Source organism: Puma concolor, chromosome B3, assembly GCF_028749965.1.
Source record: "Puma concolor isolate L17-30 chromosome B3, mPumCon1.1.hap2, whole genome shotgun sequence".
NCBI lineage: Eukaryota > Metazoa > Chordata > Mammalia > Carnivora > Felidae > Puma > Puma concolor.
Window position 1 is genome coordinate 127,920,345 of NC_141672.1, and position 27,973 is coordinate 127,948,317.

General features: G+C 42.3%; 1 protein-coding gene across 2 annotated transcripts in view; it reads left to right on the forward strand.

Moving 5' to 3' along the window:
* TRPM1 (transient receptor potential cation channel subfamily M member 1) overlaps window positions 1–27,973 on the forward strand; it is a 142,656-nt gene that overhangs the window by 73,777 nt on the left and 40,906 nt on the right. Inside the window, exons 3-17 of one of the 2 annotated variants that reach the window (XM_086711360.1) lie at window positions 243–384; window positions 3,374–3,569; window positions 4,829–5,042; window positions 5,692–5,816; window positions 6,698–6,869; window positions 8,714–8,888; window positions 9,324–9,447; window positions 10,455–10,527; window positions 11,429–11,529; window positions 19,847–20,020; window positions 21,278–21,412; window positions 21,628–21,678; window positions 24,744–24,884; window positions 25,843–25,872; window positions 27,596–27,888. In XM_086711360.1, the coding sequence (XP_086567486.1) occupies window positions 3,567–3,569; window positions 4,829–5,042; window positions 5,692–5,816; window positions 6,698–6,869; window positions 8,714–8,888; window positions 9,324–9,447; window positions 10,455–10,527; window positions 11,429–11,529; window positions 19,847–20,020; window positions 21,278–21,412; window positions 21,628–21,678; window positions 24,744–24,884; window positions 25,843–25,872; window positions 27,596–27,888 (1,811 nt within the window). In that variant the 5' untranslated portion in view covers window positions 243–384; window positions 3,374–3,566. The remainder of the gene's footprint in view (window positions 1–242; window positions 385–3,373; window positions 3,570–4,828; window positions 5,043–5,691; window positions 5,817–6,697; window positions 6,870–8,713; window positions 8,889–9,323; window positions 9,448–10,454; window positions 10,528–11,428; window positions 11,530–19,846; window positions 20,021–21,277; window positions 21,413–21,627; window positions 21,679–24,743; window positions 24,885–25,842; window positions 25,873–27,595; window positions 27,889–27,973) is intronic. The other variant, XM_086711359.1, reaches the window with a different exon arrangement.

Below are 27,973 nucleotides of genomic sequence, written 5' to 3' on the forward strand. Positions count from 1 at the left end.
AGATAGGATCACTGACACAGAGCACACAGACTCTCAGACATCACCTAGGTCAGATATGACACATGCAACATCAGCCCCACCATGTCCCCATGTTCGCCCCCTCCACTACCCCCCTGTAGATTCCTCTCTCTGCTTAAATGCCAGTGATTATCCCCCAAGTCAAGAAATATGCATTAGGGGATAATGTCAAAGATCACGAAAGTCTTTCTTTTGTTGAACCTAAATGTCCCTCCTTATTTCAGTGGCACCCAGACCCTCCTTGATGGAAACTACCTATGCCAGCCCTCCTTAGCATCTGCTGTACTGCAGTCCCCCACATAGCCAAGTGGCTGGGCAGCAGAAGGAGCAGAAAAAGCTTCAGGGACTCACACATGAGACTCTTCTGTGAGTTGCATGGATTCTCTAGCATGGGGTTAAAAAAAATCCTGGAATGAAAAAATAACCATTTAAAGTCCCTGAAAATGATCCCAAGGGCCAATAGGAAATAGAGAAATATCTATACAAAAACACCTACAAAAATTCAATAGAAAGGCTAGAGTTTGTGGTATTTGAAGCATGAGAGCTCTGTCCCTTCCCCTTCCTGGCTCAGTAAGATCAAACTACATCTAAAGGAAGCAGAAGGAAATATTAAATAAAATGGAATAAAATAGAAAATTTTGAAACAATAGAGAAAAATCAATGTAACATAAAGCTATTTCTTGGAAAAGATCAACAAAATTGACAAACCTTTAGGTAGACTGATGAAGAATTCAAATTACTAGGATCAGAAATGAAAAGATATTACTACCAATCTTACAGAAACAGAAAGGAATACAAAGGAATACTAATTTATACACTAATTACAATAAATTAAATAACTTAGGTGAAATGGACAAATTCCTAGGAAGACACAAATTACTAGACCAATTCAAGAAGAAATATGCAATCTAAATAGACCTATACGAAATTAAGACATAGGATTAGTATCAAAAATGACCCACAAAGAAAAGCTTAGGTCCAGATGACTTCACTGCTGAATTGTACTAAATATTTTTCAAAGAATTACACAAATAATCAAAAAAATGTCAAAAAAATAGAAGATGAGAAAACATTCCTCAACTCAGTTCCTGGTTTCATGAGGCCAGTACTACCTGTATATTAAAACCAAAGACACCACACAAAAGGAAAACTACATAACAATATCTTTTGTGAGCATGGATGCAGAAATCCCGAACAAATACTATCAAACCAAATATAGCAACATATAAAAACATAATCAACTGGGATTTATCCCAGGGATGCAAAGTTGGTTTCACATCAGAAAATCAACTAATGCAATACATCACATAAATAGAATAAAAACAAAAATAACATAATCATCTCAACTGACAAAAAAGCATTTGGTAAAATTCAACACCTTTTATGATTAAAAATTGAGGAATTTCTTCAATCTAATAAAGGACATCTATGAAAATCCACAGTTATCATCATACTTAATGGTGAATGATTGGATGCTTTGTCTCTAATATCAGAGATAAGGATGTCCACTCTCACCACTTCTATCCAAAACTGTACTAGAGGTCTTAGCCAAGGAAATTAGGATAAAGAAATAAAAGGCACCCATAGTGGAAAAGAAAAAGTAGCTATCTTTATTGGCAGATGACATAATGTTGTATATAGAAAATCCTAAGGAATCACTAAAAAAAAAAAAACTCTTGTAACTAGTAAGCAAGTTCAGCAAGGTTGAAGTGTAAAATAAAAATCAGTAAACAAAAATTATGTTGATATCTATCTACTTGCAATGAACAATGAAATAAAATGAAACTAACAAAACAATTCCATGTACAATATCATCAAAAAGAAAAAGATACTTTGGAATAAACTTAGAAAAGTAGTGCAAAACCTATACTCTGAAAAGTGCAAAACACTGTTGAAAGAAATTAACAAAGATCCAAATAATTGGAAAAACAGCCCATGTTCATGGATCAGAAGAGTTAACATTGTTAACAATATTCACAAATTGATCTACAGATTCAGTGCAGTCCATATCAGAATCCCAGCTTGCTTCTTTGCAAAAATTGACAAGCAGACTGATATGGAATTGCAAGGGATACAGAATAGCCAAAGCAATATCATTAAAAAAAAAAAAAAGAACAAAGTAGGAAGACTCACACGCTACTTGATTTCAAAACTTACTACAAAGCTACAGTAATCAAAGTAGTATGGTACTGGCATAAGGATAGACATACAGACCAATGGAATAGAATCAGGAGTCCATAAATAACCATACATTTGTAGACAATTGATGTTTCAGCAAGGTTACCACAACAGAGAAAGAATAGTCTCTTCATCAAATGGTGTGGAAACAACTGCGTATCATGATGCAAAGAATGTATTTAGACCCCCACCTCACACCATATATAAAAATTAGCTCAAAGTGTATCAAAAACCTAGGGGCGCCTGGTTGGCTCAGTCTCTTAAGCATCTGACTCCTGATTTCAGCTCAGGTCATGATTTCACAGTCGGGATGGAGGCTCACTTTGGTCTCTGCTCTGGGAATGGAGCCTGCTTAAGATTCTCTCCCTCACCCTCTGTCCCTCCCCAGCTCAGGCTCTCTCTAAAATTAAAAAAAAAAAAAACTGGGGCACCTGGGTGGCTCAGTCGGTTGGGCATTCGACTTCAGCACAGGTCATGATCTCGCAGTGAGTTCAAGCCCTACATCGGGCCCTGTGCTGACAGCTCAGAGCCTGGAGCCTGCTTCGGATTCTGTGTCTCCCTCTCTCTCTGCTCCTCCCCTGCTAGCACTCTGTCTCTCAAAAATGAATAAAATGTAAAAAAAAAAAAAAAAACTATCAAAAACATAAATGTAGGGGCTTAAACTATAAAACTCTTAGACAAAAACATAGGAACAAATCTTCATGACTTTGGATTTAGCAAGAGATTCTTAAATTTGACAATGAAAGTATAAGCAGAAAAAGGACTATATTTTCAAGGTTACTAATGTAGAGAAATGTTTTATTAAGCAACAGAAGAATTCAACAATTTGAAAATTCCTGGAAGATCAATTCTGTCTGTATCAGGAGGGCATGATTACACTTTGTCAGAGCATGTTTGATAATTGATGCCCATGTTGATGTTTTCAAGACATCAAAAAAGAGTTAAAATATATGCAGTACAGAAGGGCAACTATCCAATGTGTTTTAAATGGGCTGGTATGTAAATAGATATAAGTTGATTATCTGGAAAAGGCCATCATAAGGGACATTTCTATCCTTAACAGAGCCATATAAGGAAAGTGTTAGTCTGCCCCTGTTCAGGTGCTACCCTCCTGTTGAGTTTAACTCCTCTTAAGGAGGAAAATGTTACAGAAAGACTGTTTTGTCCTTGTTTTCAGGTGTTGTTGTGGCCAGCTTACCAACCAGCATATCCCCCCTCTGCCAAGTGTAACATCCAGCAAAAATGAAGAGGAAAATAAACAGGTGGAGACTCAGCCCGAAAAATGGTCTGTCAGCAAACACACCCAGACCTACCCAACAGATTCCTATGGAACTCTTGAATTCCAGGGTGGTGGATACTCCAATAAAGCCATGGTAAGACAGGCTTTAAAAAGGGATGCCACTGTGTAAGCTCACAGTCTCTATCAGAGGCCCAGTCTCCCAGCTCCCCAGACTGCAGACACCTGGGTCTTCTTTCAGGATGTGACTCAGTCTTCCTAGATATTTCATTGCAAAGGGAAGAAATATAACTGCACACTCAACTTTTTAGCCATGAGATTTGGAAACTGAGCAATCTTATAAAGAGCACGTAGTGTCACTAAGTTCATACCAGAATTGTGAATCTACATATCATGCAACCATACTCATCACTGAGTGATGAGTGAGAAATTACGCTATTTGTTTTTTGAGGTTGTTTGGGGTTTGCTTTTGTTTTTTATAACTGTGAACCTTCCACTCCCCCTTGAATGGGTTAGGAGTGTCTGGAAATATTTCCCTCTGAAGTTCATCCACAGCCTCCCTGGGCCTGCATTCAGCTGGCCCAAGAAGACTAAGGTCTTTCACATTTTCACGTAAACAGGGAGTGCCCTCTGCCTTTCAGATGAGCCCTGCCAGAGAGGGGAGGCGTCATCACTGTGATCCCTTTCAGCTAATTCTGAATAATACTCCCACATGTCCAGTCAGATCGTTTTTGCAATTTCATTTTATTCCACTGGCCCAATGTCATTGTACAAATAAAATTCAGTTGCGTTCCAAATAGCACAACAGAGTCTTCTGGAATGGCACCCTACATATCGGCATGGACACAAAGAGGCTGTTCATAGGGGCAAAGGCATCTGACCATTCATTTCTTCTTCACCTTGGGGGGTGGTCAAATCCAGAGATTAACCCAGGATCCCCATTGTCAGCACCAACACAATGTGGCCAGTGAGCACTCCCTCAACAATGCCCTGTCTAACCTCTGGAGACATAGTTCTAGCTGGGCCTCTTTGGAATTGATTTTTTCAAGATTGAGGGTTGCCAGGTAAAACACAGGACACCCAGCTGTATTTGGATTTCGATAAACAACAGATAATTTTTTAGTATAAGCATGTGCCAAATATTGCATAGGTCATACTTACGATAAAACATTTTTCAATGTTCACATAAAATTCAAATTTAACTGGGTGTCCTATATTTTTATTTGCTAAATCTGGCAACTCTTCCAAAGTTCCTTTCCCTCACTTAGCCACAGACTCACACAGAAGGACAGAAAGCCAAAACCAAAAGTGGTTGGACACGAACAGTAACCCTGTTCCCCTGTGATACAAGAGGAAAACCAAGAACAGGTACGAGCAACACATACTCTTTTGCAGTATATCCGTGTATCCTATGACACCAAGCCAGATTCGCTGCTTCATCTCATGGTTAAAGACTGGCAGCTGGAACTCCCCAAGCTCTTAATATCTGTGCACGGAGGCCTCCAGAACTTTGAGATGCAACCCAAGCTGAAACAGGTCTTTGGAAAAGGTCTGATCAAAGCCGCCATGACCACTGGGGCCTGGATTTTCACTGGGGGCGTCAGTACCGGTAAGAGCAGGCCCCTCCCCTTCCTGTAAACATACAAACCCAGAACTCAGTATAGTTCCCAAAGAGTTGTTGAATAATTAAGATCAAAAAAACAAAACATATTGCAACCTGACAATATTTATGACAGAAGTAAAATCTTTGTCCAGTAGCGTATTTTTTTATTTTTATATTTTAGTGACAATGGTCAACATTTCCAGCACCCACCATGTGCCATTCCTCAAACTGAGTCCTGTACAAGCCTTGTTCTCACTGAGGCCCTTGACAATCCTTTTTGCCCTCCTATGGGAGAGGAAACAGAGGAGGGGAAGGGTTAGGGCCATGCCAAGCAGTCTGACTCTTGACTTTGGCTGAATGTAGCCAAGGAGCCCCACTCATTTCCATCTTTAGGTCTTAGAAATTTGTAAAGGAAATCCCTGTATCATTGCTTTGGCTTTTGGTTTTTGTTTTCCCTTTTCTAGGAGCTAATGCAGGGTGACCAGTTATCATGAGCTCAGACTTCCGGTGTACTTTCTTTTAATGATGAAGATCATTATGCTTCAACCCTATTCCATAGGGAATGGAGTGGTTCAGAGAAGGGGTCCCTAAAGTTCATAAGTAATGGTATGATGGGAGGAAAGGGCCTAAAAATATGATCCATGGCTATTTGTAGGTGTTATCAGCCACGTAGGGGATGCCTTAAAAGACCACTCCTCCAAATCCAGAGGTCGGGTTTGTGCTATAGGAATTGCTCCGTGGGGCATCGTGGAAAACAAGGAAGACCTGGTTGGAAAGGATGTAAGTGTTTTCTCCCCAGATATTGGCAATTTTTCAAATCAAAGTCTTTATATTGAGATAACTGTGGATTCCCTTGCAGTTGTAAGAATAATAAAGAGAGGCCCCATATGTCCTTCCTCCTTTTCCCAATGGTGACATGTTGCCAAATGTGGTATAGTATCACAACCAGGATATTCATATCAATACAGTCAAGATACAGAGTATTTCCATCACCATTAACATCACTCATGTTGTCCTTTAATATCCATGCCTAATTCTCTCTGACCTCTACCATCTCTTTAACCCCTGGCAGCCACTAATCTTCCCCTTATCTCTATAATTTTATTATTTCAAGAATGTTCTATAAATGGGACCATGCACTATGTAACCTTGAAGACTGCTGTTGTGTGATTTTTTTTTATTGTTGTTGTTTTATTCCACATTCCTAGAGATCCATCCAGGTTGTCGTGTGTATCAATGGTTCGTTCCCTCTTATTTCTGAGTGGTTTTCCACGGTATGGGTGTATACCACAGTTTGTTTACCTGTGTATCTGTTGAAGCGCATCTGACTTCTTTCCAGTTTGGCTATCACAAATGAAGTAACCATAAATGTTCATGCACAGGATTTTGTGTTACTGTCAGTTTTCATTTCTCTGCAGTAAATGCCCAGAAGTGTGGTTGCTGGGTTGTCATTATCTAAAATGATTTATTTGTTTTTTCTAATTTAATATAGAAATTTGCAAACAGAAATTTTCAACAGAGAGAGGACAGGGAAGCAAGAGTAGGTTTAAGTGCACAGTTAGATGAAGTTGCCACTACATATGTATGTATACTGCCTGCTTCCCCTGGTAGTCTTAATGTCTACGTTCTGCAGCGCTGATCTATGTTGTGCATTTTGCCAGGTAACAAGAGTGTACCAGACTATGTCCAACCCCCTAAGCAAGCTGTCTTTGCTCAACAACTCACACACTCACTTCATCCTGGCCGACAATGGCACCCTGGGCAAATACGGTGCCGAGGTGAAGCTGCGGAGGCAGCTGGAGAAGCACATCTCTCTGCAGAAAATTAACACAAGTAAGTTCTGGCAAAGCCCATGGGTGCTGGGCTGCCACCCCTGCCATGAAACCCAGGCTTAAATGGAAACTTCCCAAGTGTGTTTAGAGTTTCCACTTTGATTCTCATCAGATCCACAGAACAACAGATCAACAGACTTGTCTAGAGCCCTTAGTCTGGCCAGGTACCAAATCACACTTGCTGAGCTGTGTGGTGATACTCTGCCCCAGGTTTACAGGGAGGGGCCACGTGAGAAACAGCCCTACAGCAGTTGTCATGGTGACAGCATTGCCCACCATGTTGCCCAGTGTAATTACTGTAGTTATTTTTGTAATGTTTGAACAGGAAGAAAGTTCCTCACTCAAAGACATAGTAGGATTTCTCCTGTCAACTAAGTGTTAGTTGATCATTAAATTAAATATCTCTGTAGCTCTGGGTCTCTCACCCAGACTAAGGTGGGCTGGATGGGGAGACTTGTGGAGACAGCCACAGGAAACATCTGCTCCCCATGGCCCCACCTGTGCTGGTCCAGGTGGCACAGCCCTACAGCAGGGCTGCCTCCAGGGGGTGGGTGGTGAGGTCAAGCTCAAGAGAAAGGAACAAACCACAACCAGATGAAATGATAATGACTGGTTAGGATGAAAATAACTGTTGTTATCTCTTGAAATGTGCTCCCACTCTGGCAATACTTATTGCCAAAATATTATTAAAAGATCTTAAAGACTATTTTGTCATCCTTGATAAGGTTTTTGTGAAAGCCAGTCTAAGGCCTGGAAATGGCCATTGTCAAGCCCAATTAAGGACCTGTGAGCACAAGTGGTTAGAATGGTTGCCTGCAAAGGGGACTGTGGATAAACTACTTGGTGACTGACTTTTTTGTTCTCACATTTTTAATTGTCTTGGACTCATAACTTTTCACACTGCCCAACTTCATCTGGCCATGTGACTTGTGGGCTTCCCTTTGTCATCCTTTGCCTAGGGCTCTGAGTGAGGCAGGGACAGCAAAGGGGTGCTCAGTCGTCACCTCTCACAGCTTGGAGCTTCGGGGAATCCAGCCTATATACCAAGAAGAACCAATTTTGCCCTGTTTCTAGAAAATGAAGCGATTTGGCCACCATGTTCCTGAAGATTTAGAATGTCAAGCCTTGCTTGGCTTGGAAATCTCAAAGGCAGGGTCTGTCTCATCTTCACCTGTTTTTCCGATATCTGTTGGCCGGGACCTGGCACAAAGCAGACCCTCCGTGCATATTCGCTGAAATGAACTTCACTGAGATTATCTTGGTAGGAGAAGAGAAAGTTGTTCAAAATTTTTTAGAGTTCCTGACTATAGAAATGCATCATGGAAGCAAACCAGAAACTCTGAATTCGGCCACTTGAAATGTTTAGATTTCTTCGTAATGTATGCTAGCAGATTTTATCTGAAGGCCTTCAGAACTATGAGACCAAGGACATTTCTCCTACTTGCCATTTGTTAATGTTGATCAAGTAACTCCCATCACAACTAATAGTCGCCTGGGGAAACACGCTTAGAATATAACTTGTCCTGGCCAATCTGGGGTAAAATTGTCAAGTAGACAAATTTGTCTCTGTGGCTCTTCCACTCCCACTGTCCTCCCTCTCCAGAATCTCAGATTCTTGTCCTCCTGCTTCCTCCTGCTTCTCAGAGTTCACCCTGCTTGTTCTGCCTCCAGAAGTTAGCCTGTCCCTACCACATTCCCAAAGATTCCTACTATCTGATGGAGACAGAGGGAGGACTCGGGGAATAAGTTACTAACTGATGGGTTAATAATGGTGGTCCAAGTTGCCCTCTCAGGTAATTTGTGCCATGTCGTTGGTGTGTATGATAAATGTGTTTTATGTTGCAGGGCTGGGACAGGGTGTGCCTGTCGTGGGCCTAGTGGTGGAAGGAGGCCCTAATGTGGTTTCCATTGTCTTGGAATATCTCCGAGAAGACCCTCCAGTCCCCGTGGTGATTTGTGATGGCAGTGGGCGAGCCTCGGACATTCTGTCTTTTGCACACAAGTACTGTGAAGAAGGAGGGTAGGATTTCTGACATGTTACAAAGGGTGGGTTTTTAACTGCCTTCTTGTTAGGCCAAGAAGAAAACCCTAAGTGATACATTTAGCCATTCCAAAAATGCTAAATAATGAAGATTTACTAGATCTCTCCCATTTTCTGAGGTCAGCATGTGAGGGAGCTGTCAAGAGCATGATGTTTCTTACAGAATTCTTTCTCTGGGGGAATATACTCTCTTCCAACTTCATTTTCCCTTATAAGGTTTTCAACCAGCCTGGAATTTAGGACACGTGTGAATGCAGTTTTTGACTGTGGTCCCTTTTTGTCTCCTAGCCTGGGATACCCTCCAATGGTAAAGTTTCAAATCAAAGACACCAGACGGACATAGAGTTGTCTGATTTATTCATGTACAGATTTAACTCATATTGTTTCCTTCTCTTTTGCATTTCCTTTGAACAGGATAATAAATGAATCCCTCAAGGATCAGCTTCTAGTTACCATTCAGAAAACATTTAATTACAACAAGACACAATCTCATCAGCTGTTTGCAATTATAATGGAGTGCATGAAAAAGAAAGAACTCGTAAGTGTCTTGAGTTTATTTCCAAACCAGCTCCACAGAGAGAATTATGTTTCCTTTCTAATTCTGCCCATATGTGCATGATGGACTTGTTCATATTTTAGTTTCAGACTTTTCCGAGGGGCAGTTTACAAATCCCTACCAAATTGGCTGTTATGCCCACGTGATAGAAACAGACTAAGCATGCACAGGGAAGGGACCCAAGTGCTTTCAGAGCTTAGCACACATTAGGTGACACCATGCTACTTTGCACCAGTTCTGAGGTTTATGATATTAATCATATGTAAAGCCATGAGGAGTGACAGACACACCCTTTTAGGTGCACTTACAAAATTCTGTCACTTCACTCTCCAAATACAGTAATTATTTCCCACTCCTTGCCTCCCTAATTATGCTTGTAAGGAATACACACAAGGTAGCCCCTTCAAAATTTTAAATCTAGAGGGATGCCTGGTTGGCTCAGTTGGTTGAGCATCCAACTTCAGCTGAGGTCATGGTCTCATGGTTCATAGGTTCAAGACCTGCATCGGGCTCTGTGCTGGCAGCTCAGAGCCTGGAGCCTGCTTCAGATTCTGTGTCTCCCTCTCTCTCTCTGCCCCTCCCCCACTCATGCTCTGTCTCTCAAAAATGAATAAATGTTTTAAAAATTTTTTTAATTCTAAATCTACAAATTTCCTACAACTGTAGCAGTTTTCTGAGTAGAAATTATTTTGTCAACTTGGTAGCAATTTAGATATTGGAGTATGTAGATACTGAATGGGCTCTTTCCTCTTGAGAGTAGTGGAGTAGATTGGGTAAATAATAAAATAGGTACCCAGGCAAAGACTCAGAGTCAGGACGATCAAAGTTATCACTTGTGGAAATGAAAGACACCTGGCTTAAAATCATTCCACTTCCAGAATCATTGAATCGCATGTCAGTCTCTATGGTCCTTTTAAAAAAAAATCCAATTCTCCCTTTTAGTTTCAACTTTGCTTTACTTGGTCTTTTCATGATTAACTTGTTTTCAGGTCACCGTGTTTAGAATGGGTTCCGAGGGTCAGCAAGACATCGAGATGGCAATTTTAACGGCCTTGTTGAAAGGTGAGCTCTCAGGAAACAGTGACTCCTGGCCTCTCAGTGCTGGCCTCGGCCAGGGCTTTGCTCATGGCCAAGAAACCACACTCCCTCTTCTCCTGCCAGGAACAACGTCTACTGGTGATCGAATCCAGAGCCAGTTAGGCTGCCTGGAGTTATCTCACTGTGAAGCCATGGCAGAACAACAAAGCTCACGATGGGTGTCTTGAGAAGGGGTATTTTCTGCGGGTGCCAATGGACCATGTGGGCGGAAGTCAGACCAGTTTCTATTCATAACTAGTTCATTAAGGGTTTCCTCATAGAGGGGGAACATGGGTGGTTTTTCATTCACCATCACTGCAATGATTTGTTCAATTTCCCCATCCTGCTCCTAATGATAGGCTATGACCTGGCCACTCACAGGGTCACTCTAGGACACACATTTCTTCTCTGCCTCTTGGCTACTCTAGGACAATGAGAGGGCAGGGATGAGAGAGGAGAGTGTCACCATCGGACCAGGTGCCTGGCAGTGCTGTGCTGGTCTCCCCACAGCTGGGGGCTGGTGCTCTTGGCCTGTGCCCACCTTTGGCCTGAAAGGGCTGATGTCAAGGCAGTCCCAGGGCTTCTGCCCTCCTGCAGATGAGGGTCCTGGAATCACCAGGTTCCTCCTCTGTCCCTTCAGGGACACCAAGCCAAGCAGACATGGAAAGAGGTGGCCTCCAACCTCCTCCCAGGCAGCTCTTTGAGAATATGGAGTTCTTAGCTTTGGGGCCTGAGTAGTCACTCAGGGACAAGAGAAAAGGCAGGAGTGCTTAGTTCCAGGCTGGCGTGAGCCAGCCCAGGGAAGCCCGTGCTCACCTCCCAGTACCTGCCTAACTGGGGCAATCCAGGCATGGAGTGAGAAAAGCCTTGTTTCTTGCCTTTCCAGGGACAAATGCATCAGCCCCGGACCAGCTGAGCTTGGCACTGGCTTGGAACCGCGTCGACATAGCACGAAGCCAGATCTTTGTCTTTGGGCCCCACTGGCCGGTGAAACTAAGTGTTTTTCATCTCATACTAGCATGACCTTGTATAGATGATATATTAGTATGTTCTCCCTCATTACACAGATCTCAAGAAATTATCTGGGGTTTCTGATGATCCAATGTTAAATGCATTAGGGTCATTAGATGTTGCTATTTAACTTCCAAGAACCAGAAAGAAGAGCCACTAGTACTAATTATAGATTCAAAACAGTACTCTTGAAGAAATAACCACTAAATATTTTATCTTTGCTGGTGAAGTGGGGTTTACCCTTTTAAAGAAAAAGAAGAAAGAAAATAGCCCATTAAAATTAAATACAACAGTTGCATTGAGAGCATCGTCTTTTTAAATTATGTTCCATGGTACCCTGGAGGCCTAGAGAATTCGGGGGGGGGGTCTTTGGGGTGTGGTATGTATGTGTCTGTGTGTAGCATGTGTGTGGTGTGTGTTATGTGTGTGGTGTGGTGTGTGATGCCTGTGTATGGTTTAGCCTGTGTGTGGTATATATCTGTGGTATCTGTGTGTGTATAATAATGATTAATGTGTGACAGGATGTTTGTGGGTGTGATACAGCTGTGTGTGTGAGTGGTAGGTGTGTGTGTGTGCAGAATGAGCATGTGTGGTAATCACCTCTAGGCTTTCTTATTTCCTGATGGTTCCATTTTCACGCCAGCCTGTTTTCATCTCATGAATTCCATACCTGAGGATACAAATTGGATGTTTTAAAGTCCTCTTCTGTTCCCTAAATTATCTCTATTTTTCTCCCTGGTCAGCTGCTCCCATTTGTCCACTTTGTCTTTTCTGTTGCAGATCCTGGCTTGTCCATCCCCATTTCCAGATGAGGGATGGGACCAATTAATTATAGGAAGCTTACTTTGCCATTAAACAGCTCTGCTTTGCCATGTGCAGATTGGAACAGACTAGTGAGGCTCTGGACCTCTCTATACAGGTCCTTCCAATGATTTAGCGACCATTCTTCCGGTTTCTGCCTGGGGGTGAAGCCCAGGAATGCAGTTACTCTGCACCTGCCCAAGGGGGTGTTGGCAGGGCACACAAGAGGGGATGGGGGATGAATGGCCTCCTGTCCTGTAGTCAGTCCTTCCACTGATCACCATGCTTTCTACCCATCATTAGCTCTCATTCTCTGAAAATCTGGTCCTACCTCTACTGATACCTTCACATTACTCCTGGTTTACTCCTTCATGGTTTTAACTACCTGTTGGTATTTCCACAAATTTGTTAATAGCTCTTGTCTGCCTCTTCTCCTTGAAATAGATTTTTCTTTATCATAGTCTTCTGTTATCATTTCCATGAGGAGGAAGGGCAAGCAGGAGACATGTAATCAAGACTGCAACCTGGAACCAAAATCCTTCTCAGTCTCGCCATAATGCAGTATATGGTCTCCAAAAGCTTACTTTAATGGTTGAAGCACATGATTAACTATGTGCTGTGAATCTATAGTCTTTCTACAATTCTTGACATAATAGAGAACTTGTGGTAGGGAGTATTTGATAATTACTACACAATAAATCAATCCTAGGTCTGATTGGTTATATTTTATTAGTCAATATTCTTCTATTTTTTTTTATTAAGTACAAAAATAAAAACTGTCCCCAAAAACTTCTTTGTTAAGGGTTTTGTTAAAACATAACAAAAACTGAGGCACCTGGGTGGCTCAGTTGGTTAAGTGTCTGACTCTTGGTTTTGTCTCAGGTAATGATCTTGCTGTTCGAACCCCACGTAGGTGTCTGAGCTGACAGTGTGGAGCCTTCTTGGGATTCTCTCTCACTCTCTCCTGCCTTTCCTAGCTCTCTCTCTCTCTCTCTCTCTCTCAAAATAAACTTTAAACCAACAATAACAACACAGAGAGAGGTAGTAGTGTTTGATATATACATATAACAAAGTAATTGATTTATATTGAGTCATAAAAACTTGGACTAACAATTTTTTAAGGGAATAGGCTAAACTCCACCTGAGCATGTAAGAGCAAGGTTTGGGGACATCTAGACCACTGCCCATTTTAAAGACCAAAATCTATAAACCTTGGCCAGCTTCATTGAGATTTCTGAAACAGAAAGAAATATCTGCATATTTTTTATGATGAGAACCATTTATTTGGCTTCCATCTGTGGACAAGGGCTTATCCTTTGGCAAAACCATGAACTAGAACCTTAAATTCAAAGAAATTGGTAACAATGCCTGATATTTGGGTCACACACCGTGTTTTACCCCATGTGTTCACATATATGAGCATTACTGGACCAGCCTTCACAACTCTGAAATAGATCTGATTGCCCTCATTTTATAGTTTGGAAAAATAAATTGATATCCCAAGAGGTTAAACAACTTTTCCCAAGTTTACTCATGACACTTCTAAACAGCATGTAGATCAAAGAAGTCTCAAGAGAAATTTTAAAATATTTTCAACCAAATGAAAATGAAAATACAACTTAAAATTTGTGGGATACAGCAAAAGCAGTGCTTAGAGGGAAATTTCTAGCATTGAATGCATATATTAGAATAAAAATTAAGGCACAAATCAATAACATTGAAAACAGGGGTGCCTGGGTGGCTCAGTCAGTTAAGCACCAGACTTTGGCTCAGGTCATGATCTCATGGTTCGTGGGTTTGAGCCCCGTGTCGGGCTCTGTGCTGACAGCTCAGAGCCTGGAGCCTGCTTCAGATTCTGTGTCTCCCTCTCTTTTTCTGCCCCTTCTTGGTTCACACTCTGTCTCTCTCTCTCAAAAATAAACATTTTTTTAAAATTAAAAAAAAAATAATATTGAAAACAGGAAATCAATGGAGAAAATCAACAGAAACCAAAATCTAAATCTTTGGAAAGATCAATGAAATTAATAAGCCTCTAACTAGGCTAAGAATACTAATATCAGGAACGAAAGAGAAAACATCACTACAGACTCCATGGACATTATAAGGATAATAAAGGAGTATTACGAACATTATCCCCAGCAAGTGATTGTATAATCCATATTTGAGGTTGCAAATAGGAATTTCCTCTCTCCAGATGTGGTCCATGCCATCCCTTATTCTTCTAAAAGAGCAGTGCCCACAATTTAACATCTTGTGCAGCCCCAAATGGGACTGTCATCTGCCTTAAGCTGGATCTACACGTCTAGCAATACAACAAATATAATCTTTCAGTCATATTAAGTTTTCATCTGCAGCAATTCCCAAGGGTTTTGTCATGCTTACACCTGATAAACCTGTTCTGAGGTTAGCTGTTCTGGGGCCCAGATGGACCCAGGTGGAAGACATCTTCCTTGTTACACGTCACCTTGTTAGATTCAGTCCATTATGTCAGCTTATCAAAATTTTTAAATTTCAATTATGTCACACAATATACTTACCATCTCGTTTTCCTTTCAGCCGACTCAAATGCTAAAGTACCCAACCCTCTCTCCAGCCTGTCACACCTCTCTTATTATTTGTGATTCCTCCAGAATAGTTGTCTCCAAGGTATTTTAATCGAAAGAGCCCTTTCTACACATGGCATCTTGAGTAGAGCAGCAACATATAAAGCAAATAAGAGCTGAGCCCACCCCATTGGCCACCTTTCCCCAGGCAGCCCCTGAAGCCCTTCTTCAGAGTGAAGGGCTCTAGTGGCCCTGGCTAAAAGCTACCACTGTAACATTACCAACCACCCTCTTAGAATCCTAAAGTGTGACCCTTGAAGGAAGAATGGGTGAGTTGTTTGAGCATCTAGGAATATTCTTATGATGCCTGACCATATCTATTCCATCTTTAATTCTCTTCAATGACAAAGACGGACGTTAAAAAAGAAGAGGAGGGATTCTACTCCTTCTCATTCACTCAGCAGCAGCAAATGGTGGAAATAATCTCTTCTTTGGCTTTCTTGAACCAAACCATTTTTTTAAAAAATCCCTATTTTTACTCATTCATTCACTTAACAAATGTTGGTCAACCACTTCCTATGATAGGTTCTAGGGACAGAGAGGTGAATAAAACAGACCTTTCACAGCCCTTCTAGAACTCTCTGTGTAGTGTTGGTGTGGACATGGTGTGACAGGGTGGGCAGGGAAAACAAGGCAGACAAGAAACAGATAATCAGATGAATAAATATTGAATTGTAAATTGTAATAATTGTTAAGAAGGAAAAATGCACATTTCCATGAGACAGAATGTGGGGAATGGGAGGGCTACTTTTTACTGAGACACCAGGGAAGACCTTGCTGAAAAAGTGGAATTAATGCTGAGACCAAATAGGTGAATAGATGCTGGCTGGTGAAGACTGAAGGGAAAGCACCTTCCATCCAGAGAGAAGAGCATGTAAGGAGCCTGAAGCAAGAAAGAACTGGACATTTTCAAATAACTTACTGAAGAAGAAAAAAAGGCCAGTGTGGCTAGAATGCTGAGAAGGGAGTGACTCAGGAGGAGGTTGCAAGCCAACCAGGAGCTGTGCATTATGAGCACTGCAGACCTGGTATAGGACAGAAGGCTGGGTCCGAGAGCTTGGGGAACCACTTAAGGACTTTTCTTTTCCTGAGCAACAATAAATATTATCTCACACAGTGTCTGTGGGTCAGGAATTTGGGTGTGGTTCAGCTGGGCAGTTCAGGCTCAGGCACTCCCATGAGATTATCCTTAAGCCATATGCTTGGGCTGCAGTCATTTGAAGGCTTGACTGGGGCTGGATGATCCACTTCGGGATGGCTCACTAAATAGTTGGCAAGTTGGTTGTTGGCCTCAGTTTCTCCTTAGAATCCTAAGGAGAGCTTGAAGCTCTTCATAATGGCTGGAAATTTTTGCTCTTCCATCAGGTCTTTCTCCTTTTGTTTCCTCAACTGCTGTATCATCTTGTTTTTGCTTTTTTCCCCCCAATTTTTTAAAATTTTTATTTATTTATTTTGAGAGAGACAGAGCATGAGAGGGAGAAGGGCAGAGAGAAAGGGACACAGAGAATCCCAAGCAGGATGGAGCCCAACATGGGGACTGAACTCACGAAACCATGAAATCATGACCTAAGTCACAACCAAGAGTTGGACACTTAACCAACTGAACCACCCAGGTGCCCCACCCCCGATTTTTTTTTGTTGTTGTGGTAAAAGTCATTTAAGGAAAATTTACCAGGATGCCTGGGTGGGTCAGTCGGTTAAGCAATTGACTCTTGATTTTGGCCCAGGTCATGATTTCGTGAATTAGAGCCCCGCAGCTGGCTCCAAGCTGACAGTGCAGAACCTCCTTGGGATTCTCTCTCTTCTTCTCTCTCTGCCTCTCTCTCTCAAAATAAATAAACTTTAAAAATATAAATGAATAAATAAATAAATTTACCATCTTAAACATTTTTAAGAGTATAGTTCAATTGAACTAAGTACATTCACATTGTAGTGCAACCATCACCATCACCCATCCATAAGACTCTTCATCTTATAAAACTAAAATTCCATATCCATGAAACAATAACTCCCCATTTCCTACTTCCCCCAGTCCCTGGCACTCCCATGTTACTTTCTGTCACTATGAATTTGACCACTTTAAATACATCATACAAGTGAAACCATACAGTATTTATCCTTTGATTGGCTTATTTCACTTAGCATAATGTACTCAAGGTTCATTTCTGTGTGGCATATGTTAGAATTTCCTTCCTTTTTAAGGCTTAATCATATTCTGTTGTATGCATAGACCACATTTTCTTATCCGTTCATCCATCAATGGACACTTGGGTTGCTTCCACCTTTTGGCTATTTTGAGTAATGCCGCTATGAATATGGGTATACAAATACCTACTTGAGACCATGTTTTCAATTCTTTTGGATATATACCCAAAAATAGAATTGCTGGATCATAAGGTAATTCTATTTTTAATTTTTTGAGGGGCTGCCAAACATTTCCACGGCAGCCACACCATTTTACATTTCCTCCAACAGTGCATGAGGGTTCCAATTTCTCCACATTCCTGCCAACACTTGTTTTTGATATGGGTCACCTCATTGTGGTTTTGATTTGCATTTCTTTAATGATTAATGATGTTGAGCATCTTTGCATGTACTTGGACATTTGCAGATCTTATTTTGAGAAATGCTTATTCAAGTTCTTTGCTTGTTTTTGAATCAGTTTGGTTTTTGTTGTTGTTGAGCTTGAGCTTTAGGAATACTCGATAAATTCTGGATATTAATCTCATCAGATATGTGATTTGCAAATATTTTCTTCATTAAGTGTGTTGCCTTTACTCTGTTGATACTGTCTTTTGATGCACAAGTTTTTAATTTTTGATGAAGTCCCATTTGCCTATTTTTTCTTTTGTTGCCTGTGCTTTGGTGACATATCCAAGAAGTCATTGCCAAATCCAATGTCATGCCTTGAATCTGTTGATACTCTTTTGATGCACAAGTTTTTAATCTTTGATGAAGTCCCAATTGCCTATTTTTTCCTTTGTTGCTTATGATTTTTGGTGACATGTTCAAGAAGTCATTGCCAAATCCAATGTCATGAATCTTTGACCTAGGTTTTCTTCCACAAGTTTTATTGTTTTAGCTTTTACATTTAGGTTTTTGATCCATTTTGGGTTAAATTTTGTACATGATGTTAGATGAGGGTCCAACTTCCTTCTTTTTCAGGTGAATATCCAGTTTTCCCAGCACCAGTTGTTGAATGCTGTGTCAAGTTTTCACTGAGGATTATAATTGTCTTGTCTACATGAGGAGTCAGCCAGGACACTCTTTCATCCATATCTCTGCATTGACCAGGGACCACACAAACTCTCATGGTGCCCTCAATGGTGGTGCCCTGTTCCACTTAAGTGTTTTAAGCAGGAGAGTTACATGGTTTTATTTACATATTTAGGATCATTCTGGATTTAACATAGAAAATGTGTTGGGTGGGTACAATGGCAGGTAGGAGGAATCCTGTTAAAAGGTTATTGAAGTAATTCAGGGGAGAGACATCACCTGGGGCTAGAGCAGAGGCAGAGGAGAAATAAGAATTGGACATAGTAAAGCAATATTTAGCAATAACATGATGTGCCTCAAGACAGATTAATCGTGGAAGAGGGCAGTGCAGGCAGCAAGATGTCAGCAATCTCCCCCCGTTCTCTGGCTTGCTACTGAGTTCAGGGACACTGGAAGAGGAAAGGTTGGAGAGAGTGGTTTTGAGTGTGGTTTTGGACATCATGAGCTGTAAAAGCCTTTGAGATATCCAAATGGAAGTGCCAAGTTGGGAATAGGAACTCTAGGGAGAGACATGGACCGAAGCTAGAAACGACAAGTCAATTGCAAACACATGGGGACTGGCAGTATGGGCCTCAATACAGTTGCTGAAGGAGAGTAAAGAAGGAAGGAAGGGGCTGTGGATAGAGCCCCAAAGAGCCTCAACATTTACAGCCAGTGCTGAGAAGCAGTGGCCAGATAGGAAAACCAGAGCGTGCAGAGAAGCAGGAAGAGGCTTGAGGGGGAAGCAGACAGCAAAATCAGATGCGTTAAGAGCCCAGCATGAGAAGGACTGGGAAATGCCCATGAGGTGGTACCAGGACACTCAGCCCCTGCCACAGCCAGAACCATGGACAGATGGGAAGAAGCAGCATGGAATACATGGAGCAGGGCGCAGGAAGGGAGGGATGGACACTGTGCATGCAGACAATCACCAGAAGAGTTTGGCCAGAGGACAGGGCAAGTTCGGCAAGATAGGACTTGGCAAGATAGTAACTGGAGGGGTCAACTTTGTCTCAACGTTGGTATCACTGTGCCTGCACCAGAGCCATATACCCCCAGGCTCTCCATGTGACTGGAAGACGGGCCCAGCAGCCAGGTCCCACTTCTGCACTGCCTCCTGTTCTCTGAGTGGAACACATTCTTCCCTCAATGCATTCAGTCTGTCGCCACATGGGTGCATCTCGGTAACACCCAGCAGGCCTTCTCAAGCCACCAATAAGCTCAGTCATGATTCTATCCAAACAGGCATCCTCAGGTTTACAGGGTGTACTTTGTCTCTGACCCCTTCACGATCATTTTCTCCTTTCTGCATTAGCAACTATCGGCACCTCCCCTTTGGTGCCTCTCAGCATCCCTTCCTTTGGGCAAAAACATATCAATCAAAATATCAGCCACTTTAAGCACACAAGTAGCAGTGGTTCGTAGTATCAGGGCCTCCTCCAATAGGCAGTAGGCTGCAATGATTGTGTGCGCATGTGTGTGTATGTGTGTGTGTGTGTGTTTGTGCGTGGGTGTGCTTACATGTGCATGTACACACACGTGTGCATGCAGAGGTGAGGGGGATCCGTGCACCTGTCTTGGGACAAGGGACAGCTTTAACACTGTTCCCCAACTCTGTTTGCTGTGGACTGCAGCCCCTGGGAAGCCTGGCGCCCCCCACCGATAACAAAGTGACGGAGAAGGAAAAGAAGCCACCTACAGCAACCACCAAGGGGGGAAGAGGGAAAGGAAAAGGCAAGAAGAAGGGGAAAGTGAAAGAGGAGGTGGAGGAAGAAACTGACCCCCGGAAGATCGAGCTGCTGAACTGGGTATGTCTTCACCCCTCTTTCCCAAGATCGCGAGTCAGTCACCCTCTTTCTCCAGGGGAAGGGGCAGTTGTCTTTACTTCAGCCCCACCTGGGCCGTGAGTCCCGGGAGGCAGTGGCAGAGCATCCACAGGATAGTGCCAATATTTCAAAAGGCAACAGCAGGCTTCACAAACACCAGACATTCCGGCTTTGTGGGAGAATGAAGCTACTCAGAGAGGTTGCCCAACAGTGGCTCTTTCTGCCTGATGCACACATAGATGCTTCATGCCTGAAAATATGGGAAACAAACCAATTATCATGAAATACAGTTCAGGGAACAGAAGAAGGAGCCTGTGTGAGATGTGCAGGTAACAGCACTTGTCTGGGCTGGGAGTCTGAGCCACACACCGCACAGTATTCCTGGCCTTGCTGCTCTGAGGACACAGGCAAGGAGGGCGCTGAGCCTCTGCGGCGACGTGTGACTGGCATTATCACAGCCACTGACCCTGGTGGCATGCTGTGAGTCCACAAGTTCCACCCAGCTACCACATGGTCATCCTCAGTCAAGAACACAAACTCTCCCCCACTGCTGTCTCCGGAAGTCTTCGCATTATACTGAGTGCTGAAGGACAGAGGTACAAACGATAGATAATAGCATATAAAATATTACAACCGACCGCCTCAAAACATTGTTTACCGAGTCCGGAGCTTGGAGATTCAAGTACTGATTATAGTACTTATAAGAAAGAATGCTACAGCTTATGTGGTGTTTCTTTCCCATCTTTATATTAAAAGAAAAGAGAATAGGGGCACCTAGGTGGCTCAGTGATTTAAGTGGCGGACTTCAGCTCAGGTCATGATCTCACAGTTCATGAGTTCAAGCTCCATGTCAGGCTCTGTGCTGACAGCTCAGAGCCTGGTGCCTGCTTCAGATTCTGTGTCTCCCTCTCTCTGCCTCTCCCCCACTTGCACTCTGTCTCTGTCTCTCTCTCTCTCAAGAATAAATTTTTTAAAAAAAATTTTTTTAAAGGAGAGAAGCGTCTACTTTTCTCCTTTTATCAAGCTTTGATACATTGACAGGACAGGTAGGGGCCAAATTGAGAAAAACGATGGGAGGTGGGGTGTGTTTACTCAAGACAAAGAGCAAAGAGAACCAGGTTCAACTTGCTCAAGGGTCTGGGGGGTCAGAATGCACTTTCTCAGATGCTTCCTGTCTGCCTCTCGCCTGGCACCCCTCTGAGAGGCCACTCACAGGGTCCCTGGTGTTGGTTTGCACAGGTGAATGCTCTGGAGCAAGCCATGCTGGACGCTTTAGTCTTAGATCGGGTCGACTTCGTGAAGCTCTTGATTGAAAACGGAGTGAACATGCAGCACTTTCTCACCATTCCAAGGCTGGAAGAGCTTTACAACACAGTAAGTGTTCTAGAAGGGGGGAGGGCACAGGGGAGCTAGCTGTTTGAATATGTTTATCACCAGTGCATATTTTGCATAAATGCTCTTATATGAACACGGGATCACTGGAACACTGGTTTCAGCTGGGACATTAATTCTATGGAGTAGGGTAGGATTTAGCCCTGAGAGTTCAAGAGAAAAACATACTTACTATGACTGAATGCTTCTCTTTTCAGAGGCTGGGTCCACCAAACACGCTTCATTTGCTGGTGAGGGATGTAAAAAAGGTCAGTCTGTCATTTTATAATTCTTACCTATTGGCATCTTTCAATAAGACATTTTATAAAGCAATTTTTTAAATTTCTAAAATGTGTTGTCATATTATTAGAGGCATAAGAAAGAATGAATTCCTCTCTCCATAAAAGAGTTTACTAGAGTGTATTATGCTAAGCTAAATAAATCAGAGAAAGACAAATATCATATGATTTCATGCATATGTGGAATTTAAGAAACACAACAGATGAACACAGGGGGAGGGAAGGAAAAATAAGATAAAAACTGAGAGGGAGGCAAACCATGAGACACTCTTAAATACACAGAACTGAGGGCCACTGGAGGGGAGGTGGGGGGATGGGCATTAAGGAGGGTACTTGTTGGGAAGAGCACCAGGTGTTGTATGGAAGTGATGAATACCTGGGCTCTGCTCCTGAAACAAATACTACACTGTATGCCAACTAACTTGAATTTAAATAAATAAAATTTTTAAAAAAGAGTTAAAACTAAAAAAAAAATTATCATTTTCACGTTCATCCCTACACATGCCAGGCTCATGTTGAATGACTGATTATGGCACCCTGGCACCATTACCAAGGCCCTGGGCAACAGCCAGGGAGGTGCCATCTTACCACTGGCCTGAGCCTCCATCTTCCAGTGGAACCCCATGTTCTGTATCTACTTTTAAGATCTGGGGCTCACTCCTTCACTGAGCCAGTCTCCAGAAGGAACATGCCTCATGTCATTGTATGTGTTCCATGGACTATTCCCTCATTAGTGAGTAATAGATGTTTTCACCTCTTTCCACTGCTGCTGACTACTTACAGTCTGTGTTCTTGTAGGAGCTCGTTCGTTCATTGTTGTGTCACGTCGCCACAGGCTAGAGGATTAGGTTGGGTTAATGTGTGAGTGATTCATTTTGCTAGGATGCAGTCCCTGGCTTGCCAAGTGTGGAACATGTATTCATACTCTGAGCAAGAAAAAATAACTCAAATGAGAGAATAGAGTTTTCAGTCAGAGTCCCAGATAGTCTGGCCATCCTTTGCACAAATGTCTCCTAATAATATAGTAATTCAGCTTCTATAGACACTCATTGGATCAGCACAGGATCAATGTATCCAGGAACCAAGAGGGACCAGCGCCCTTACTTAGCCCGTAAGGAATCTGATTTCCTGGAATTCTTAGATTAGGATATAAACATTCAAAAGCCACAGCTACCCAAGTTCAGACCCAACCATTTCTCACCTAAATGGCTTCAATAGTCCTCTTCCCACCTCTAGCCCCACGCCCCCTGATCATCCCAGTCACAGGACTCCCCAACTTAAAATCCTCTAAAGTCTCATGAAGTTTAAGGTCCTTCTAAGAAACTTATACTCCACTGGGCCTAGTTCCATCAACATCCCCTACTCTCTCCCCTCACATCCCCACCACAGGGTACACATGCCAGGCTCTCTTGCTCATGTGTGTTGTGCCCTTCCTCTTGTCCCCCAAAGTTTCTTCTCCACCTGCTCCTAGCTACCTGGGGTGTGCCTTCTGCAGGAAGACATTGCCTACCCTCCCACCCTCCCATCCAGGCAGAGTTCAAAAGTTCAGGGCCAAACTCACTGTCTGTACCTTTGCCACCTCCTCCAAAACATCGAGCTCCCCGAGGGCAGGGCTATATCTCTTTATCTCTGCATATGGAGTCCTGAATGAGGTGAAGGATCAGGATAGGGGCTGAACAAACTCATTAATGCCTGAGTGAAGTATTTGGTAAGTGTGGCTAGTTCTAATGTAAAGGGAGGACATTTGGAGGGCACTTGGGTGGCTCAGTCGGTTAAGCATCCAACTCTTGATTTCGGCTCAGGTCAGGATCTCACAGTTCATGTGATTGAGCCCCACATCAGTCTCCTCACTGGACATGGAGACTGCTTGGGATTCTCTCTCTCCCTCTCTTTCTGCCCCTCCTCCACTCACTCTCTGTCTCCAAATAAGTAAATAAATAAATTTTTTTTTTAAATAAATAAAGGGAGGACATTTGGGATGTGTAATTTCCATGCAATGAACCCAGGTTCCCACCATCACTTCAGTCATGTGAAATTAAACAAGCAGCATATGGTGCGTAGCAAAAAAAAAAAAAAAAAAAAAAAAAAGTCTTTATAATTGACTGGTCATCTCTGCCTCCTAGATGAGTCAGCTGTCCAAGGATATGAATGACTGGCCAAGCTGGTCTCAACATACCCCGTAGTATTTTGTTGCAACAGTCTGCCCCTTCACCGACTCCCACACACACCAGATGCTTTTGTAGTGCTTATGTTCTTTTTTTTTTAAGTTTATTTATTTATTTTGAGAGAGAAAGGGAGTGAGCAGAAGAGGGGCAGAAAGAGAAGGAGAAAGAGTATCCCAAACAGGCTCCTCACTGTCAGCACAGAGCCCCAAGTGGGGCTTGAAGTCCCGGAACCGTGAGATCATGACCTGAGCCAAAATCAAGAGTTGGACATTTAACTAAGAGAGCCATCCAAGCCCCGATGGGGCATGTGTTCTTACCGAAATGTGCGGAGTCCCCCAGAAAGTCACAAGGCACTGTGTGGAGCTTTCTCCAAGAAATTTCCAGCCCCAGGGATACTCTGTCTTGCTGCTGCCTCCCCACGAGGCCTCCTTCGGGTCACGTGGGCCACTTCCTCCTTCAGCATGAAATCTGGATTCCAGGCCCCTGAAGCCAGCTGCTCCCCTGCAAGCAGCTATCAAAGCTCCTTCTCAACACAGCTCATCTGCTCTCACAAAGGAGGTCCCACACCAGCTGCACCGTATCTCCCCTACTTCTGCACGTGCACATTGCAGGCCATTTTGAACCAGCCCATGGACAAGCCTAGGGCTCCATCCTGCAGCCTCATGGCTTTCAATTCTTCTCACTGGGAAAGCTTTATCCTTTTTCTCCCTTAGTCATATGGTAATAGACTGAATATTGTTTAATGCCCCATTCCTCACATCAACACCCAAGTTTGGGCCAGAGAAGGCCACTTAAGCCAGGGGTGTGTGATGCAGACCACACATGGAGTGCATCCTTGCAGGGCCTGACACACAGCTTCTTTTCTTCCAGGGCAACCTGCCACCAGATTACCACATCAGCCTCATTGACATAGGTCTTGTGCTGGAGTACCTCATGGGCGGGGCTTACCGCTGCAACTACACTCGGAAGAGCTTTCGGACCCTTTACAACAACTTATTTGGACCTAAGAGGGTAGAACTAAGTGAACGTGTGGTGTTCTGTGGTTCCTAGAGTCACATGTGGTCCCTTGCTGTCCTTTGCAATAGAACAGCCTGTTCAAAGCCAAGTTCATTACCTCATCCCCAAGCACACCTGCCCCTCTTCCTTTAGCAATTCAGGTGTGTGTGTGTGTGTGTGTGTGTGTGTGTGTGTGTGTGTGTGTATGCACAGTCCCTAGAGATGCCCCAGTTTCACCTGGAGCCTTTACCCCCTTAGCAAGGCAGGCCCTCGGCCCATCAATTACGTCTGCCCTCTGTCCTTTATCTACAATAGCCTTCTTCCCGGGACCCCTTGTCTCTGCCCTCTCCAATCCATCCTACCCCTATAGCAACCTTCATCTTCCAAAGCAAGGGGCATGGCCGTGCACTCCCTGCTCAAATATTTCCAGTGTTCCCCACCACCTGAGAAATCACCACCAAGCTCATTATCATAGCATCCAAGGCTCTCTGACCATCTGAGAGCTGTCCCACACTATCATGGGGGTTGGCGGGGGGACCACAAACCTCCACCAAAATCAAATTGTACTACTGTACTGGCCATGTCTTTCCTCTAATCAAAATTCCACACATTCACAAGCCCAACTCAAATGTCAGATCTTCCATGAAGCCCTCCTCTCGCCTCGCCCTGCCGCCCCCCATGTAGAGCTTTTAAGCTCTATGTCTGCATTTCTATTAGTGAAATTCTCTGGTTCTACCTGGAATAAGGGTCATGTATTGTCTGCACATCTTTCTCCTTAACTGACTTTGGCTGTCAGAAGCAGTTTCCATACTAAAGGGTTTCTTTTCCTTGAGTATTATTCTTAATTGTTAATGATACAAAGTACTTTTTAACCTAGGATTATGTCCCCTTCTAACCACACTGTTAACGTACTACTAACATTACTGCTACTAATATTAGTTATCTGATTAAATTTTCCTCTTCTATTATGCAGCCTAAAGCTCTTAAACTTCTAGGAATGGAAGTAAGTAAGATTTGTTTTCATCGATTTTATATCTTTCTCAAATATATATAGGCTTCTTTGTGTTGCATTTGTTTAAAATAAAATTGAGGTTTTTTTTTCAATGGATCAACCCACCACCCTACACACCAACATTTATTTAGATGGTGTAGTCAAATCATAAAATAGGATAATAGATATTCCCCAAAAAAAGGTTAAAAACTACTTAATTCATTTTATAGAGTTAGCAAAACCATAATTTCAAAAGGAAACAGAGAGTAAACAAACAAAAGAGGCCCACACAATCATAAATAATAGCTCAAGAAATTCAGTGGCATATTTAAAAAATTCTAAACAAGTCATTAAAATCTTCTAAGAATGCAAGTATAATTTAATGTTAGTGAATTTTTTAGTATATTACATCACATCAAGAAGTCAAAGAAGGAAAACAGTATAATAGCATTTTTATTTTTTTCATTTTTTTATTATTTTTTATTTTTAAAAAACTTTGTGTTTTATTATTTATATTTGAGAGAGAGACAGAGTGTGAGCACGGATGGGGCAGAGAAATGGAGACAGAATCTGAAACAGGCTCCAGGCTCCTAGCTGTCAGTACAGAGCCCAACATGGGGCTTGAACTCACGTGCAGTGAGATCATGACCTAAGCTGAAGTCGGATGCCTAACCAACTAAGCCACACAGGAACCCCTGATTTTTTTTTTTAATTTATATCTTCTTTCTTTTTTTCTTAACCAAACTGACCTACATATTTGATCTTTTTGCTTTATCAAGCAACTTTCTTTTTTCTGCTTTTGTTCTTATTAATATCTGCTTCATTTTTATTCATTCCTTCCATATACTTTCTATAGAGTACTGTTTTGTTCTATTAACTCCATTTGAAAGTGAAGTTCACTCATTTTCAATCTTCCCTTTATTCTAAAAAATGCATGAAAGGTATAAATTTTTCTCTGCACATTGTTTGCATGGTATCTCAAGGTTTGAGTAAATAGAAACTTGATTACCATTTATTTCTAATCATTTATAATTTCCTCTTTAATTCAACAGCATTTAAAATCCATAAGTATATTTAAATTTTTACAGATGCAGTCTTTGTTATTGTTATCCTACTGTTGTTTGTTTCTAGTTTTATTCCTTGATATGTAGACTACATGATTTCTGATACCTGAAATCTGTTGAAATAGAAAATCTCAAAGGAATTGGGGAATAATGTCTGGTGGAGTTTTGTTAATGATCTATGAGTGCTGAAATAAATGTGTATTCTCAGTTTATTGGAAACAGTTCTTAACATTTAGCTGTCAGATCAAACTTGACAATTAGGTAATTTAATTTTAATTTTTAATTTAATTAATTTTCATTTAAAAAATTTTTTAATGTTTATTTATTTTAAAAGAGAGAGATCTAGGGAGGGGCAGAGAGAGAGAGGGAGAGAGAGAATCCCAAGCAGGCTCCTTGCTGTCAGCACAGAGCCTGATGTGGGCCTCGAACCCATGAACTGTGAGATCATGACCTGAGCTGAAATCAAGAGTCAGATGCTTAACCAACTAAGCCACCCTGGCACCACTGCACATCTTTTCAGAAGAATTAATATACTGAATGAGAACCACAGATGCACTTATGAAATCTCTTTATTACCACAGAAAAAGGGGTTTTCCTTTTTCCAGTAATCTTGAAATCCATTGTTGCACACTTAAGGCAGAACCAGGAAAAATGTGCTTGTCTCCCCTCAGGATGATGAGCCTCCAGCCAAAGGGAAGAAAAAGAAAAAGAAGAAGAAGGAGGAAGAGATCGACATTGATGTGGATGACCCTGCTGTGAGTCGGTTCCAGTACCCCTTCCACGAGCTGATGGTGTGGGCCGTGCTGATGAAACGCCAGAAAATGGCGGTCTTCCTCTGGCAGCGAGGCGAGGAGAGCATGGCCAAGGCCCTGGTGGCCTGTAAGCTCTACAAGTCCATGGCCCACGAGTCCTCTGAGAGCGAGCTGGTAGATGACATCTCCCAGGATTTGGACAATAATTCAAAGTTAGTGTCTGAAGGGAATTTAAGAACCAGGAAAAACTATTGTCCTGAGTACTTGTCCCTTTGGGGGAGGGTTGGCAAATGTATT